Source organism: Camelus ferus, chromosome 2 (assembly GCF_009834535.1).
Source record: "Camelus ferus isolate YT-003-E chromosome 2, BCGSAC_Cfer_1.0, whole genome shotgun sequence".
Classification (NCBI taxonomy): domain Eukaryota; kingdom Metazoa; phylum Chordata; class Mammalia; order Artiodactyla; family Camelidae; genus Camelus; species Camelus ferus.
Window position 1 is genome coordinate 76565828 of NC_045697.1, and position 18418 is coordinate 76584245.

Below are 18418 nucleotides of genomic sequence, written 5' to 3' on the forward strand. Positions count from 1 at the left end.
ATAGGATCCTGGATCTAACGGGTGAAAGCAGGAATGGCCCCATTGCCATCAACCACTTAGTGGAGAATTTTGTTCTTGCCATTCCCACAACTTCGAAATCTGCAGGGTTGCAGGCCCTGGTGCCCCAAAGGGTGCACTTTTGCCAAGGGACAAAGCAGGAGTCCTATTAAAAAACAAGATACAACTGACATCTGAGCACCTTGGACTCGCTGCGTCTAGGAAGCAGCCGGTGGTCACTGTACTGGCGGGGTTAGTAGATCATGGTCAGCAGGAGGAGGTAGGGCTGCTGTTCCCCAGTGGGGGAGGGGAGGCGGGAACATGCGTGGAACTCAGACGCTATGCTAGGTGTCCCGTGGTACTCCTTGCGTAATAGAAACTGTAAACGGACAAGAGCCTCACCCCTGGCCTGAAGAGGGCCTGGCTGCCAGGGCTCACACTCCTTAGGAATGAGGGCTTGGCTCACACCACTACCAGGGCAGCCGGAAGTCAGAGCTGAGGTGAGCGGCACTTCCACAGTAGGGGAGGGTGGGGAGGATATAGCTCAAGTGGTAGAGTGCCTCCTTAACACGCACAAGATCTTGGGTTCAATTCCCAGGACTTCCTCGAAACATGAATAAATAAACCTAATTACCGCCCCCCCCCATAGTAGAGGAGGGAGATGATGAGGACCAGATGTGGCCCTGAGACTCTTTGAAGTGACAGGAGTCGGAGTTTGCTCCATGAACCTCACTCAGAGGAGAGAGCCATGGGAACCCAAGAGCGTCTCCCCACGACACGGGGGCAAGCGGATCCACGCGGCACCCTACGTGAGCTGTGGCAGGCCTGGGGTGGGCTGCTCAGCCCTCCCTTCAAGTGGGAACCTGTGGTGAGGAGGGCGGTCGGCTGGCAGACTCCAGCCACGGCAACTCCAAGATCCACCGAAGCTGGGTACGTCGTCCCCGGGAGCTCCCAGCCAGCGAGTCACACCTGCGCCTGCAGACCGGCCCGGCACCGGAGCTCCCCCACCTGCTGGCGGACTTCCCAGGGCTGCACCTCCGTCTGTGGCTCCCCCTCCTCAAGTCTCCTTTCTGGTTCCTCTCCTTTCACGGACGTCAGGCCGGAAGTGTGTCCTGGTGAGCCCTTTATCTTCCATAGGCATCACCCCCCCATCCATCTCTGGCACTTCTGCCTTGGTGTTAGCTGGATCTTGGGGCTCTATCTTGAGTTCCAGGGGACCCAAACTGACACAGCCTCTTATTTTGACACCACAGAAATGAGGCAGCTCTCAGGAACCTCACACACAGGCCGTCTCTGTTGTGTTGAGGAAGGAGTCACTTATTTCTCTCTCCTTCTTATTGTAAAAATCTAATTCTGGGGAAAGGGGAGGGAGGGATGAATTAGGAGTTTGGGATTGGCAGATATACACTACTGTATCTAAAATAGAGGAACCAACAAGGACCTTCTGTATAGCACAGGGAACTGAATCGCTTTGCTGTACACCTGAAACTAACATAGTAAACCAACCACATTTCAATAAAAGTTTTAAAAAATTTAAAAAACGCTAATTTTTATGTAATGAAGAAGAGTGAAGTACGTTGAAGAGAAAGCCTTACTTTTCCATTTTCTATTCCTTATACTTGGAGAACTCAGAACTCAGCTCTGGGTCTTCTCCTTCCTGTCATGAACAGTAAGAGGAGACAGGCAGTTTCTGAGCAGCCCCCCGGAGAACGCTCACAGGTGGGCTGAGCTGGGGCATGGCGAAAGGCCTGACTGTCTTGGAATTATCTTGTTCCCTAGGACCAAACCACAGAGACCTCTAGACTCTCTCCTCTTCGCCAGCTCCTGGGTACCAATCTCAGCGCTATCCAGTTTGGATCCACAGTCAGTTACATGTTAATAAAGAGACCTTGCATTTTTGATGGCATTTTGAGTTTATGACAAACTCAGAAAGACAGCTTTTTACGTTTAATTTTCTTCCCAACATCTTTCTCAGCTATAATGAAACAGCCACAGCAAAATTATTTCTTTTTTTTACAGAACAAAAACCAAAACACAAAGTTTAATAACTATTAGGAGAGCAACAGAGATAATGGAAAGTCAAGAAAGTCAAATTTCTTCCACTTTCTTCCGCCAAGTGGATGTTTCGTGGAACCAGCACGTTTAACGACAGGCTCGTACCGTTCAGGCTTCCTCACTTCCCTTTGCCAATCTCTGGCTAGAAATGTGTGTATCTGTGTGTGTGTGAGCGGGGTGCACAGGCGATCAACTCGATGAGAAGAGGAAGATGGTAAGTGACTTGGCAAGGTGACACCGTCTTGAGTAGCCAGAACCCAGGTCTCCTGACTGAACGGTGCTTTGGCTCCTGCTGCTGCTCCAGCCGCATGTTTGAGTGTTTCTGGGTATATTCCTGTTCCCTCCCCCCACCCCCAGCCCCAGTCCCTGCAGGACCATGAGTAACCTCGTTCCCCAACAGAAGCCCAAATTATTCACACACTTCTTCATATTTGCTGCATGTGATTTTTCCCAAATGGCTTTGATTTTGCCACTCCAACCCTAATATTCTCTGCAAGAGAAAACACTTTTCTAGTAAAATTTTTTTGGTTTACATCACCTTCTATTTTATTACAGTCCATAAATATGTATAAATTAAATCATTAAAGAATTCATATCTTATGGCACTAACTCTTCCAAGTTCAGGAACCTACTGTACTTTGCTTTTTACATTCAAACATGAGAAGTAAAACTGCCAACATTAAGTCAACATTCAATGTGACGCTGAAATTTAGTAGAATAAACAAAGTACTTTCAGGAATCTCAGCTCAGGAATTAGGCTAGAGGCTGAACTAATAATCTTGACATGGTTTGATTATCATTTGGGTTATTCTTATTACTCATTCACCTTTTTATTTACACATCTGAGTGGAATGCAAATTCTTCCTTTAGAGGGTTCAAGAGAGCTATTAACAGAAGGGACCCTTCCATTCATTCTCTGTAACTCTGCTCATTTATGTCTCTGCACATTGCATCCTCTCATGTCTTGAGCCTCTTACTGAGCAGAGAATGTTTATCTGTGCACAATCCATTTCTCTTTCTGCTGGGACTTTCTTTGGGGTCCAGGATGCCATCGCTGAGCGATTCCAAGTGTGCTTCGTCAGACATCTGCAAGACAAGAGCACAAACTCCCGTGGGCACCCCACCTCTAACCTACCCAGCCGCCAGCCTCCACAGGGCTGACTCCCCAGGCCAACAGGCGACATGGCACACAGGAGAACACAACACAACACAGCACAACACTGTCAGCTGTTCCTCCCCAACCCTGATTGGTATCATCCAGTATCTTCCATAGAAATCTGAAATGCGATGTCAACATAAAATCTGGGACTCTAAGCCAAAATTTCAGAAACATATGCTAACTTTGCTAACCCCAAAGTGGGACTTCCAGTGATGAACTCCCTTTTGTGTAAGCTTTGTCTAATGCTTGCTCAGTTCTGACAGCTGTGATTCTGTGCTAGACCCCACAAGTCATGCTGAGAACAGCAGACAGGAATTGATTTCTAGCACTGGTTTGTGCTGTACCAAGAGACAGAAGCATTCTGCTAGCAAATCATTTGCTTTCAAAGGGCCTAAAGTTTTTCAATCAAGAAAGGGACTCTGTTGACTACACTGGATGAGCAGGCGGGCTGGAGGCACTGAGTGTTCCTTTAAGCATCGAAGTCATAAACAAATAACAAATTATGCAACAAAGCCTCTCAAGTTTTTGCCTTGCAGTTTCTGACCCCGGGAGCGTTTTCTCACACCCTGGGCAGCTCAGGGAGAGAATGGAGAAGCCTCTGCTGGAAGCACATCAAATGCAGAAACTAGGCCACTCCGTGCCAGACAGTTCCCAGGCCCCGGCTGCCAGTCAGGGCTTATACTTCACTTCACTTCAGCACCACACTCTGGCGTTCCGGAGCCATGCTGCCGATGCTTTTGCTGATTAAAGACAGTGTGTGAGACTTCGAGGCAGGGTCAGGTGGCCCTCCGACACACAGGAAGGAACTTAGGACATTTGCTATTGTCTCTTTATATATTTTGAAGGCCCCCTTTGCAATCTTGAGGGGTCTTATTTGGTTTTGGAGTTTTTTGTTCTTGTTTTTTTGGTATGGGAATAATCCTGTACGAATGGTCCTTCGGCTTTATTCCTTTCAAGTGGTATGAGGGGGGAGGGTATATAGCTCAGTGGTAGAGCACATGCTTAGCATGCTTGAGGTCCTGGGTTCAATCCCCAGTACCTCCTCTAAAAATAAATAAATAAAACTAATTACCTCGCCATCCCCAACAACAACAAAACAGATTGTCAAGTGGTATGACACTTACCTTGAAATTTAATTCTGCACTCAAAACTGCAACAGTAAGTCAACTCTAGCAAAGGTGCGTTTTACTCTAAAGGTCATTGTACAATTTTTAAAAATTTGCATTCTTTTTTCTTAAATTCCCCCAATTTTAAACATCTCCCTAAATATTAAGTAACAGACTCTTACCTTGGTTCTGCATGGAGTATTCTCAGTGATCACACTCTCAGTTTTATCTCTGATGGCTTCTTCTAAACCTATATCAAGGAAGATACAATGGGTAAGACAGAAAAACATAAAAATCTTAAAAAAAAAAAAGCATTTTGGTAACTATAGGAATACCCTTAACAAAGAACAGAGTTGGGGGGTGGGTATAGCTCAGTGGCAGAATGCATGCTTAGCACGAACAAGGTCCTGGGTTCAATTTCCAGTATTGCCACTGAAAAAAATTTAAAAAATAAATAAACTTAAAAAATTATTATTAAAAAAAGAATAGACAGGTACCTGTGTTTTAAAAATGTCACTATTAAAATAGCTGCTTTTAAACTTTAAAAAAATTCTTAATTGAATTACATTTTTTAAAATTGAAAAATGAATGGTAGAGATGGCTTTTATTTTTTTATTTTTTATTTTTTTTACTGGAGGTACTGCAGATTGAACCCAGGACCTCACACATGCTAAGCACACACTCTATCACTGAGCTATACTGCCTTTCCTTAGACTTTCATTGTAGCGTTTCATCATTGCTGAAGCTATGTTAGCTCTGCTTCACTTACTTTATTCAAAAAAAATTATTCAGCCCCACCATTAAAAATGCTCAAGCTCTGAGATGATTTTTAAGTAATAGTGACAGATTTGCACCAACCCATACTCTCTTCCGCCTGGCCTTTCACAGGACCGGAGGAAACACAGGTGTGTGAGGAACACTGGCCAGGTTAGGGTGTGAGCGTATTCTTGGTCCAAAGACAGTGATGGTACTGCTAATAACTTGGGGCTGACTCTCAAGTTTCCAAATATTAATGATCTATGTTGTATGCTGTATGGATTCCTGGCTTATCAGCCTTTTCCTAACCCCAAGAGGCTGAAGAGGAGCAGAGAAGTAGGATCTTAAAAACATAACTAAAGCAACATCAAAAATACTCTAACATTTGACAGAGCTTTATGTTTTTTCAATATGGTTTTACAAACATTGCTAACTTTACTTTCTAATCTCAATTTATGCTCATAACAGAAAAACAAATTAACCTAATCATTTAATGTAAGTAGACAAAAGATGAATTCCTATGACAGGCTATAATTCTGAATGACAAACAAAAGTCTTCAAAAATTAAATTGTAATAAGTGAAATATACACAAAGTCAAATGATTCAGCATAAAGCAAATAACTGTTAACCCACAGCCAATAATTTTTATTAATAATGTTTCATATATTTTCATGATACAAAGCTGAAGGACTACACTGCCAGCATTTGTGGTGCAGAGCACAATAAAGACAGGCAGGTTTTTTTAAAAAGTGAAAATACGTAATAATATAAATGTACACATTCATTTCCACCCTCCTTCAACTGACACGAATAGCAAGACACACTGCTGTGCACGACCAGGGTAAGGGTTGGGCAGCGGGGGCGGGGGAGCTTCTACTTTAAAGATCTCTGGACAGACCTGTTAGAATTCCATCAAGATGGTCCACCATAAACTTGGCATCTTCTTCAGTGAAGCACATAGGTGGTTTTATTTTAAGCACGTTTCTATGAGGTCCGTCAGCACTGAGAAGCACTCGCTTTTCTTTCATCCTAATTAGCACAGGAACATGTGCATACAAGTGATAATTAAGGTTATTTCAGAAGGATGTGAACAGCAGAGCAGTTTAGTGTTTGCATGCAAGAAGCCCACATTTACAAATTGCTCAAACTTTTTAAACTTTCCTTATTTGGGGAGATGAGAGGAAATAAAGGAAGCATTCATGTGGGTGGGCATCTTTCAAGCCGAGATACCAAATGAGATACCAAACAGGTGAGGGGTGCATTTACTTGTAGATGATGTGTTGAGCTTCGGCTGTGGCGGGGGTCCTTTTCTGGTGGTCCTTCACTAAGTCAATTCCGATAAAAAGGCCAACACCCCTGAGGGAGGTAAAGAAAGGAAACTTGACACACTCTATCAAGCACTGCACTGTCCTCAAACTTCAGTTTGATTTGAAGCTGAATGTGATTCTCTTTAAAGCTTAATTGTTACTGATTCTAATTAATCCAAGGTACCAATCCAGTGTCTACAGGACTTCCTATAGTTTTTGAATCAAGCTAGTTTTTCCATCCTTTTTTTTCTCCAGTTAATTATAAAAGAAAAAGGCTTAAAAACAACATTGTCATGTTATTTAGCGTCTCAGGACACTCGTGATGATAAATCTCTAATGTCTATACGTATACTTATATGAAAAATACCGAGTTTTCTTAGATGTCATTTTAAATAATTCTTCATAGATCATTTAGAGTTACTTTAAGTTCCTTCTTTTCATCCTTTAGCTGCTGAGATTATCCCGGCTTTATTTTTTCAAAAAAGTATAAAAGTCAGGAGAGATATATACCCAAATTTAATGGTGGGTTAGATATAGATACCTGGGTTCTGGATTAAAGATGAGGGTTGTTTTTCGCTTTTCAGTGTTTTCTACATTCAGTTTATAAGATAAAATATAATCAATTTTCATTTGGACAAATGACTACACGACAACTCCATGGTAAATCTACCTGACATCTCCTATCAAAGTGTGCTTGGCCTTCTGTTTATTCAGTAACTCAGTAAGATAATTCCCTACTCTTGTGGCGTTTCCTTGAAGGTCTTCATTTTCAATTACATCCAGGACGGCCAAACCAACAGCAGAAGATACTGGATTTCCTCCATACTGCAGAAAAAAGTTAAATGAGAAAACATAATAGTTAAATTAGTGGTATTGCTTCATTTATGAGAAATTTGGCTTATACATAAATAAAGATATAATTTTAATAAAATTTTCCCTTGTTAAGGGCACTAAGCGATTAGTTCCTTAGATTTAGAATATAGCGTGATTCTATTCATTTAGGATTGAGAATGTAATTCCAAATTATATATATATATATATATATATATATATATATATATATATATATATATATATATACTGCATAACTGGTATGAGGGACTATTGGGGAATTTATTAGTTCATCCAAACCAAAACCAGACATTGTGTTGGGAATTAAGGATTTCAGAGTGTGGTTTAGTTAGGGGGATATGGGTTTCAGCCCTTGAATAGCTGTGTGAAAAAAGTTAAGCAATGACATTTTCTCCAAATAATTTATGTCCTTAGATTTGAATCTTACTTTTAGCTGTTACAAGCCCTAGTCTACATACTGCAAAAACGATAATAATCTTTCCAAGCTTAAGGCTTATAACTTTTGTGGGTAAAACCAAGGAAATAAAATTTCTCAAAGATAGAAATTTAGTATCTCCTATGACAGTCATGTAACATTTATAGTATTGAATCATCTAAACACTTTAGAAGGGTTTTGGGAATTTAAATGTGATACAAAACAAAAAAGATCATATCATCTGTTAATGAAATATCCTAACCTCCAGAGTTTAGCAGGGCAGCCATCTATCATTGGAACAATGAATAGAAACAGGAAAGATACACAAGGAAAAGTACAAGAATTGTGCCAGATAGAATGAAATATGGCTAGAATCAACATTTGGCTAGGGTCTTAGGGTGGTTATCTGGCAATAATGAAATTTATTCTTTACTACATTGGCAAGAAGAACACACATTATTTTTCCATCTCAGCATTAAAGTAGGAGGCCCAAATTTACTGTATTGAAATACTCCATCCCAGAGTTGCTGAAGGCTTCTGCGATTTCTTTGGTTGTTACCACACATGCCATTGGGTGGCCATTGCCCATGGGTTTTCCCATTGTGACGATGTCTGGAACAAAGTCTTCACCAAGCATCTGGAAGCTCCAGAAATGTCTCCCAACTCGGCCAAAGCCTACCTGAACTTCATCCGCTATAAACACACCTCCTGCTCCGTGTACATATCTGAAAAGCAAAATGGCAGTCTAATGGCTTCAGGCTCCTGAGAGTCCCCAAACCCTCCCACAGAGATACAGATTATTGAGGACTTAAAAAAATGCTGTTCACCTGAAGTCTGTAATCTTTGTTACAAACATTTCAGTGTTCAGATCCCCAATGACATCTACGTGATGCCACTGACTTTGCAATACAATCACTTCATTTCTAGATTAGATATATTCAACATTGTTTGGGTTTGTGCTGCTTAAATAAGCTCTACTGCAGTATTTCAAGTGGGAAGAGAAAGAAGTGAACAAGAAGTAGTGTTTAGCAGGGTTAATCTTCAAATTTTCACTAATTAGTAAGGCTTGGACACCAACCAATCAGAGAGATGCCAGGTGTGTAGTGGAGCAGAGTCCTGGAGGCCCCTCTGCTGGGCCATGTGCAAACCCTTTACTTGCTGGACCTTGGGAAGGAGGAGGGGTTCCAGGAGTCCTGGGGGGCAGGCACTCAAAAGTGGCTATTTACCATCCTGTCTGGAAGGACTTCAATATTTTAACAACCAGGATGGCCCTACAGAACTGTCACATTGCCTTCAGTTTGATCAAGGATGCCCAAGTCAGGTACATACTCTGCCACTTTCTGGAAGTAGCCTGCTGGAGGAATTATTTGTCCGCCACAACTCTGCATGGATTCAGCAATAAAGGCAGCAATCTATACAAGAGAAGATGGGGTCAAAGTCCATTAGGTCCCCCTCCCATATCTCCTAAAAAAGAGGACTTCTTAGAGAGCAAGTGATTTAAAAAATGGTTGGGAATGGACCTGTGGCAAGAGGCAAACTGGCAATTTGATTAAAAAGAAAAGAATAGATGTCTGTGCTGAAAAAGCAACTGATCCGAGGCATTAGTTTCCGAAATGTTAGGGTACCAATGAAACCACCACGAGAAATGGTGGAGACGGTGCCTTCCATTTCTCCGTAATTAATTTAAATGCAGTGTGTTCATTAGGATCAACTGAATAAGACTGATGTTTTGATCAGTCTTTGATATGAACTTCTAAAAAATTACCCAGGTTCTACACTTACTACTGTAGTGCCTGTTTCCTCAGCTTGCTGAATTAGGGCTGCCCGAGCCCAGAATTTGCACCAAGGAGATAGGACAGTGACTTGTGGCCACAAACCTTAATTATTATGCTGTATTTCTGGTTCTTGCCCTGAACCAGGCTTAACTTACAGAATTAGGCAATTCACAGTAGAACTACTTTGTTCTAGAAAGAAGAAAATAGAAAACAGGTAATGCTAAATTAAAGAGGGAAAGCATAGACACAGTATGAGGTAAGTGGTCAAGAGAACCAAGGTTCTAGTCTAAACTACGTCCATTAAGATATGCAAAACAAATGGGATGGGAAGAAAAAGAGCAAACAGTTAAGAAATGCAAAGACTCTCCAGTCATTAAGATAGAAATATTTGAATCAGAAAACACAAAGTCTTCATTTTTATCTCAGTTAAGATTTTTTATTGCCATGTTGATGCAATAAGCCAGTTTAAAGGCAAAGCATGTGTCAAATCACATTCAAACTCTGAGTAAGTAACCCCTAAATGGGCTGAATATTTAACGTTAAGCTGTAGACAGTAGGGCGAAGACTGAGAAAATGGAAACTCTTTTTCCTATTTAGGAGGATTCCGGTTTGTCTTAGAAGCAGGCCCAGGCTGGAAGAACATTTTCCTATCTTGGCTTACTCAGGCTGCATGGCTTCAGGAAAGCTGAACCGGTTCTAGGGAGGTGTCAAGGCTCCCCGGATCTGGGAGCCTGCACTGGTCCTAAGACCCCAGGGCCACTCTGCCTCTTCCCTTTCCCACCTTGTATTAGCCCCCATGCTACTCTCAGTTGGAATTTTGTCTTTTTTAATCCTCTCCCCCATCCCTTTGGACCAGAGTCTGCCTCCCACTGGGAAGGTCAGCATTAGACCACCAGTTCTTGAACGGGCATAGTAATTGCATTTCCAGGATAAATTAAAATAGATGGTCTTAGAGGCATGAATGTAACAATGCACTTGTTGAAATATGAACCAAGTGAACGTGTAACCAGAGAAGAACAGAAAGGGGGCTGAGATCTAATCGTCTTCCACCTCTCCAACAGATCACAATGATTTCAATCCATCTTATATAAGATGTTAAAGTGTTTCCAAAGCTATAAATACAAACCTTCCTTCCACTGTTATGAGCCTCATCAATAATCTTCTTCACTTCACTTGCATAAGCGCTGGCCGGGTCTGCATGGTCTTCTCTGTATTTCCCTCTGTAAATATCTGGTGCTGGTGCCTGAAGACATCAAAAGTAACAGTGTCTCATGATTTGTCTCTTGGACAAATGAGCTTTTTAAAAAAGGCACTTCCCCGCAAGAGCGTATCAGAAAGATGACCTGGGGATTTAAGTGACTCTAGGTTCTTTTGCTCTTTTTCCTTAACATTTCTCAATTCTGTGAGAATTGATATCTTTGTCCCAAGAACAGGAGCTTAGATTTGCTCCTAGACTCTTATAAGTGAAGACTGCATCCCTGTTCACATAAGGAACAAATTCAAACAAGTGTGATTTTATTATTTGAAAATTTCAATGAATGGGAACTACTAACTATCCTAAATTAAAAATAAACCAACACTTACTAACTATATAGCAGGCTGTACTCATTCAGAAAACTAGAGTGCTTTGGCACTAATTTCAGATCTTAAAATTTTGGAGGAAAGTATTAATAATTCTCTTTAAAAAGTCTACTGATCCTTAATTAAGCCAAATGAGTTTTACTGGTTCAACTATTTGATTGATTTCTTTATTTTATTTCATTTACGATTTACTTTACTTAATAAATCTATATAATTTAGCAGAGAGTAATTTAATTTTAAGACAGTCACACACACTTGATGCAACTCTGAATTTTGACCTGATTTCAGTGATAGAAAAAGTAATTAAAGATCAAGGGGCCAGAAAAATAAAATGATAGCTGTAAATAACTGCTATTGCTACGACTATACTGATTTGCCCATTATGATACTCATCGATGAATTTCAAACCACCTCCTGTCATTAACTAGCTCTTTGACTATAGCACGCCACACAACTGCTCTAGATCTGAGTTCCTTTTCACGGTTTCATTTCAATGAAAGCACTGGACTGGATTACCATTAGGCACTCTTCTAGTCCTAACATTCTAATTGTTGAATTCCAAGATACTTACCACATGCACAAATTCCTTCTTGACGTCTTTGCCCTTGCGAAATTTATATGGACTGATCTCAATTAAAGATGATAAGTGACCATGGTAAGCACTGAAAAGAAAAAAACAGTAACCAAAATCACTCACAGAAGGATGCTTTTCTGGTATATGAAAAATAGTACTGCATGTCATCCAGGGAGAATCTCAACATTGGTGCCAGATTTAACTATATGGAAGCTAATATTTCATAAGTCTGGCCATTAATTTGTCCAGCTCTCCCGATTCATGTAATAAAACACATAGAAATCCAAGTATGTATCCCCATAGACAGCTACTTTTCAGCAGGGAAAAAAACTTAATTTCTTTGGATTGTATTAGATATGCTAAATTAGATTATCTAAATGTAAAAAAAATTATTTTCTATAGCTTCATGAGAAACTTATCTATGTATTCTTTAAGTGTATTTGATAGTTACATTCTAGTAAGTTTTAAAAACAACTTTATATCATGGAATGGGCTGTGTTTCTGCTTGGGACGGTTTCTAAAAGATGTCCAGTTGCACATATTGGGCAAATGCAAGTTGGTCAGGAACAGGAGGAGTCTTTTCAAAAAGAAGGAAGATTGAAGGGGTGGGTATATCTCAGTGGTAGAGCATGTGCTCAGCATGTGCAAGGTCCTGAGTTCAATTCCCACTACCTCTATTAAAAACAAAACAAAACAAAACAAAACGAAAACTGAATGGTGATCAAGTGGCTAGGAAATTCCTTTCTCTCACTTAAAATACAGGTGGCTATGATATTCTCTTTTACGTGTCTTGCTCAGAGGTATATAATTGGAAGATCTGGAAAAGAAATTATAAATGGCCCATGAACAGATAAAGCAAAGAGGGAGGACTTCCCCTACTATAAATTAAAACATGCTACAAAGCCATAATAATGAAATTAGTATGGTATTGGAATAAGAACAAAGAAATGACTGGGATAGCAGGCGAACTCAGAGACACAGCCATGCATAATGGTAACACAGTGGCCTCCAGGTGGATTCAATATGAGGAGTTATTATAAAAGTAGTGGAAGAAAATGAGGAAGAACATCTTTCTGATCTGGGGGCTGGGAATGGGTGTCAAGGAGAGAGATATTAACAAAACTTAGAAAATGCAAAACATGAGATGAAAATGGCAACAATTTGATTTAATCAAATGAAAGATTTTTGTTGAAGGATATCATGAAGAAAGTTAAAAGACAGATGATAGATTGTGAAAAGATATTTGAAATGCCTCAAACTAAAAGTAAAACCTGCTTCATGCAGAGCCCATGAAACCATGACCACAGCACCCAAAAGAGCCTCCAGATACTTGGGGTGTCCTCCAGGCCTGGGCTGGCCTTGAAACCTTAATACATAATAAAAACCCTTGTGCCATATACCCAGCCTCCTCCAGATGTGCTTATGGTATTAGTCAGATAGGATCAACAGACTTTCATCTCTGAAAGAGCTTCCTGCTTTGAAGCTTTGTGTCCAAGACTTACTGGTCAAGAGTGATCACGTCTTGGTGGCCTCTGAACTGCCGAGCCAGGCGTAAGGCTAAGTCATTGGCTTCAGAACTATTAAGACAGTAGAGAGATAAGGGACAATGTGACATAAGCTCTTTTAAAAATCTTTCAAAATACTATTTACCAAAGTTGAGGATTCTAATTATTTAGGGCTAGATAAAGAAATAAGTTGAGGTCCTCTCTTTCCCCTCAATCTTGCCCACCCAGATATCTCACTTCATCTTTCTAAGCCCCCTAGATGTCTTCAATGAACAGTGAGACACAGAGAGAGCTCCATACAAATTTGAGGATATTATGCTTATTTTAAATTCTAGCCCAATTCAGCCACGTTGGTAGGTGACTAACTTTGAGGAGACCAGGAAGCCTGATCTCAATGGGAGGAATGGGAGTATGAGGGCCCAGTAACCTGGCTACTAAACTATGCTATCCTGACCCAGTACATGGTTAGTTCCTTATTTATAAAATGAAGATCATAATTTTTCTATCTGGATTAAGAGAGTTTAAATAATCATTTGTGGAATGTTTAGTACATCAAAAATCATACTGAGTGTTTTGCTTTTATTTACTTTCATAACTACACTGTAAGGCAAGTTTTGCCATCTCCTTTCTATGGGTGAAGAAACAGCCTCAGAGAGGTTAAGTTGCCAGAATAAGTTCTCACAGCTAAGAAGAGGTAGAGCCAGCATTCAGACTGACGCCTGTTTAACCTCAAGGTTATTCCAGCCTTTATCACCTCCAGTCTTGGGTGACAGTATTCTCTAAGGCTAATCTCTCTTTGACAGTATAGGTTCTTTAGAAGTGAAAGTCAAATATTATGATATTTAATGTACTGAAAGCAAGAGTGCTTTAGAACAACACATTAGATCCTAAAATATCTTAATTCTTTACAAAGAAAAAAGAACGATCTTCTGTTTACAAATTTGGTTTTAAAATATTTCATTGAAAAGAGAAAAGTGAACCACAGAATCATGTAATAGAACATCTGCAGAATCTCTAATAGTTTTAGTACATATGTACATATGTATCATTTTAAAATGAGCTTATGCTGTATATACAGTTTTCCTCCCCGTATAACATTGCACTGTGAGCTTTTCTATAGATACAGATATTCTGTATCTATATGGATAAAGAATAATTTAAATTTACAGAATTTAAAAGTTGTGACATATCTATTCACTTAAATTTACTCCTTCCTCCCTCGTGTTTGTGTTGGGAAAATACATTTAATTGCCTAAGGAAACAAATCAATTAAAAATCTTACAAAAGTTATATAGCTTGTTTAGTAGAGTTCTTTCTTTGCTTAAATTCTTCATTTCATGCTTTGAAAGAACTATCTAGGTTCATCTAGAGTCCTTAGCTATTTACCATTTGACTAGCCAGGTTTTCTCACGTGGTTACAACCCGAGCATCTATCCTTTAGGGATACTTAAGGGTGTGCTTTCCCCATCTTTCATTAAGGAAGCCAAGGCAATTAACAGTTGAGTGGTGTGCACTTGTTAACCGTCAGGCTATTATTTTAGTCTGTGTCGAGAGCCCCGGAACATGCTGTCAGTGTCTTACTACAGCGGGCTGGCGGACCAGGGCAAGAGAACCAGAAAGGTCAGGTCCCCTACGTGGGGTCATTAGTAAATGCAAAAATCTTAGGAAACCTTTTAAAATATCTGTACCAGGAATCAAAAAGAAAAGATGTGTGAGAGAGGAGACGAAGAGGTTGGTGGGAATGAGGATGGGTGGGAAACCTCGAAACATACCCTGAATTTGTAAAATAGCAAACAGAGAGTTTGTCCGGCAGGGTTGCTGACAGGCGCTTGGCATACTCGACAACGTTGTCGTGGAGGAATCGAGAATTTGTGTTGAGCAGTTCCATCTGTCTCTGGGCAGCCTTGACCACTTCTGGGTGGCAGTGTCCCACTAAAATTTAGAAGACAAAAGCCCCCCAAATGAGTCACAATTCTAAATGCCTGGGAAGTGAGGGAGATTCTGTAGCAAAGAGGAAAAAAAAAAGTTGATCTTTCTTGTTCCTCTCCACATTTCGCTCTAGCTCGTCCCTGCCTAGGACTATGGGTCCCATTCAGCCAAGTAATGCAGCCACTGCAATTCCTGAGACAAATATTAATGGTGCCAAGCCCGGCTGACCCCCAAGATGTATTTTTCAAGGCACAACAAAGACAGTACATTACCATGGGCGACGTTGTTGATGCAATCCAAGTACTGTTCACCCTTCTCGTCAAACATGTACTGCCGCTGGGCTCGCACTATTTTGATGGGATCCGCAGCAAAGAAAACTTTGCATGACGGCCTAGAAATAAGGAAACACTTTTGTTTGGCAGGACTGCTCCGTGTTTTTACTTGTCAGTGAAGGTCACGATCAGTGGAAAATTACAATTACATAAAGGAAAGGGAAAACACAACTGAGGTGGCATACTTTTTTTTTTTTTTTAATTTCATATTAGCCTAGAACCTTTTACCTTAATCCCCCATCCATGACACTGCTCACATGTCATGCTTCTTGTATTAAATTTGCCATGATTTGACAACTCTTTTTGGAGATCTGTGGATCAACTCTGACAGCTGTAATTACACAAACCAATAACCAACTTGCCTCTGGGAAACTTTGTTCTACCAGGAAAAAACCCAAACTTTTTCTTTCTTTCTTTTCTTTTTTTTTTTTTTAAGGCTTACTATGTGTAAGAACTGCCAGATATTACAAGTATTATCTCATTTAATCCTCCCAACAATAATATATAATAGGAGTTATTATTATTCTTATTTTCATAAGTGAGGAAAACTGAGGTACAGAAAAATGAAGAAGCTTGATCAAGGTTACACAGAGAATAAGTGAGAAAACCAGAATTGAAAGTAGACTGTCTTAAGCTATAGCCCAGAATACAGCTTGCTTGCTAATCTAATCTAATCTAATCTCTCCCTCTAATCGAATTTGTAAAGAAATGAATAGGACTAAAAGCTAAATACAAATAACTCAGTCTTAAGTACTATGCAGGTGATTTTACAGATCATTTTCATGTCTTTAGACTGGTACTTGTCTTGCATCAAATGGATTTTCCATCCTTAAATAATAAAATCCAATTATTCTTCTAACCCTTTAACCCAGTCTTTTGAGCATATAATAAATCATTCATATTTTTGGTTATTTGGATGGTTGTCTGGAGTATAAATTTTAGCAACATAGAAACATCACAAAGATTTCTGAATTGGGCTCTATGCACATTTAGAAACTAAAACAAAATTTATTATTTTTATTTTGGTGATGTTGCATAACACATGCACTGGAGGTAGTTTACAAGGTAATTAGATACTTATACATTAAATGAATATGCAAATGTTTAGAAGGTATTGTGATTATTGTGACTAGGTAATCTTGAATTTTAAAACTAAGATTAAGCTAAACTAACCTAAACTAAGATCAGCTAAAATGAAATTAATGTTTAATGAGATTTTCTTATTGGTTCAAATTCAGCTGTTAGTTTACACCTATAAGTTAAAATCAGAAAAACCCTGTGCTGTGAACATGGGCTGAAGACTGCAGCTTTCACCGTGTCTCCTTGTTAGTGTACTTTCCACCTCGCCACTCAGACTTCAGGTAAAATTCTTTCGGTCAGTCCTTGGCTACCTTTCCTCCTTTCACAGAATTTGTTCTGCTCACATCAGAAATCATTAGGCTTCCACTGGAATTTAATCACATAGGATTGAAAGCGAACAGAAATGAGTGGTGATTACGTAAGGGTGAGGAGGTGATCGGGTAATGAGGAAGGAATCTGACACTATTGCCGGGTTGACAGAGATTTAACTAGCCTCCTACACCTCCTGGAACCTCCTGGAACCTCCTGGGTTGACATTAGGAGATCAAGTCCTCATAAACCGCCCAGCATTGCTCCGAAGAGGCGCCAGGGTATCATTTTCTTTCTTAAGCACTACCCCTCTCCCGGCCCGCTCCCCGCAGTCCTCTCTCGGGCCCACTGCTGCAGCTCTTGTTAGTCACAGGTAAGTACTGGAGTGGCTAGGGGTCGCACGTGGCCGCAGCTATTTACATGTAACTTTTAAAAAGCCAGATCACACGTATTAATCTCACTTGCTTGCTCTTGTGAAGTAGAATGTCATTCCTCCTTTCCTAGAAGAAATTAAAGTAGCTTGACAGAGGTCACAAGGTAACTGGACACGCTACTAGGACCACAGCCCAGGTGTCACTTCAGGTTCGGCCCTGTACTCACCAGTATATTACTAAGTCGTTTATAATACGAGCAAAACAAAGCAGACCGGAGAGAACACTTTAAACTGAAGTGACGGCACAGATGGGCAGACCAAGGTAAGTGGCATCTCACCCTTAAGTAAGTGGTTTCAAAGTTTTTTGTTTGTTTTGTTTTGTTTTTCAAACTGGCTGGATTAACCTTTTACTTCTTAACCAGGAGTGCAAGAAGAAAAAGTTCACTTTAAACAAGAATTGTCAGAATTAGTTTTCATAGTCATCGTCAAAAATATTTCTGAGTTCATACTTTTGAAAAACTTTCTTGTTGGCGGGAGTGGGAGAGCTACCCGTGGCTCTCCTCCCGTGGCTATTTCAGCCTCACGGTCAATCCCCCCAGCGGGCCGGCAGCCCTCACCCGCTCCGGGGGCTGCAGAGCGCGCGGACCCGGCGGGAGCGGGCGGGGAGGCGGCCCCCTTGGGCGGAGGAGCGGCGGGTCTGACCGCCCGGGGGCAACCGCCCACCCGGAGCCTCCGCGCGCCGCCGGCTCGCCCGCCGGCTCCCCGCCCCGCTTCAGCTCTCCGCCCCCTGCGCTGGTGATCCCCTCTTCTCTGTGCCTTTCCTCAGGGCTGGGGAGCCCTTACCCGATGTGCTTCCTCCTCAGCGCCAGGGTGTCTTGCTTGCTGTACAGCTCGCTCATGGTGGCGGGGTGCCGGGCGCTCCGGGGGTCTCCCCTCTCCAGTCCGTGCGCCTCAGCGGCGGCCCTTTCCTCCAGTTTTCCCTTGTTGGGTTCCCTCGCCCTGGGCGTCGGAGGTCACCCGCGGCATCAACTAGCTAGGGTCATCCTCCTTTTAAAGCCCAGCCCTGCCTTTGCCCTTCGCCAAGCCCCACCCTCCTCGTCCCCTCCTCCGCCCGCTGCCTGCCTGGGGAGGCTCTGGGCTAGCCACTCGTTCGCCACCCACCGCCGCCCGCAGGCTAACTGGCTCCGGTTCTTCCCTGCTGCCCACTTCCCCTCCCCATCCCTGTTACTTCTTCTAACTCGCCTTTATTTTCCTAAGTTTGCCTTGCCATGGCCTTTCTTCCTCCTCTGCCTGTGAATTCCCTCCTTCCCAC

At 41.4% G+C, this 18418-nt stretch overlaps 1 protein-coding gene across 2 annotated transcripts; it reads right to left on the reverse strand.

Annotated features, from left to right (window-relative positions):
- Positions 1-1929: 1929 nt before the first annotated feature.
- ETNPPL (ethanolamine-phosphate phospho-lyase) lies at positions 1930-18158 on the reverse strand. Of its 2 annotated transcripts, none has more exons than XM_032461597.1 (13): positions 17950-18158; positions 15285-15403; positions 14856-15015; positions 13081-13155; positions 11576-11666; positions 10550-10666; positions 8978-9060; positions 8328-8373; positions 7052-7206; positions 6341-6430; positions 5973-6103; positions 4500-4567; positions 1930-3138 (listed from the first exon to the last, which is right to left on the reverse strand). In XM_032461597.1, exons 1-13 carry the CDS (start codon positions 18003-18005, stop codon positions 3010-3012), a joined length of 1320 nt encoding a protein of 439 aa, XP_032317488.1. In that variant the 5' UTR covers positions 18006-18158; the 3' UTR covers positions 1930-3009. The 2 variants fall into 2 exon arrangements, with proteins under 2 accessions (XP_032317488.1, XP_032317480.1); XM_032461589.1 differs by having other exon boundaries at positions 2005-3138; positions 8148-8373; positions 17950-18157.
- Positions 18159-18418: the final 260 nt, after the last annotated feature.

Coding starts and splice junctions, on each gene's coding strand:
- ETNPPL (XM_032461589.1), bottom strand. CDS start 18,005: ATGAGCGAGCTGTACAGCAAGCAAGACACCCTGGCGCTGAGGAGGAAG. Junction 10,667..11,575: donor AGAAGGAATTTGTGCATGTG/GTAAGTATCTTG, acceptor TGATGTCTTCAG/GCACCAGCACCAGATATTTA. Junction 9,061..10,549: donor CTCATAACAGTGGAAGGAAG/GTTTGTATTTAT, acceptor TCTCTTGTATAG/ATTGCTGCCTTTATTGCTGA.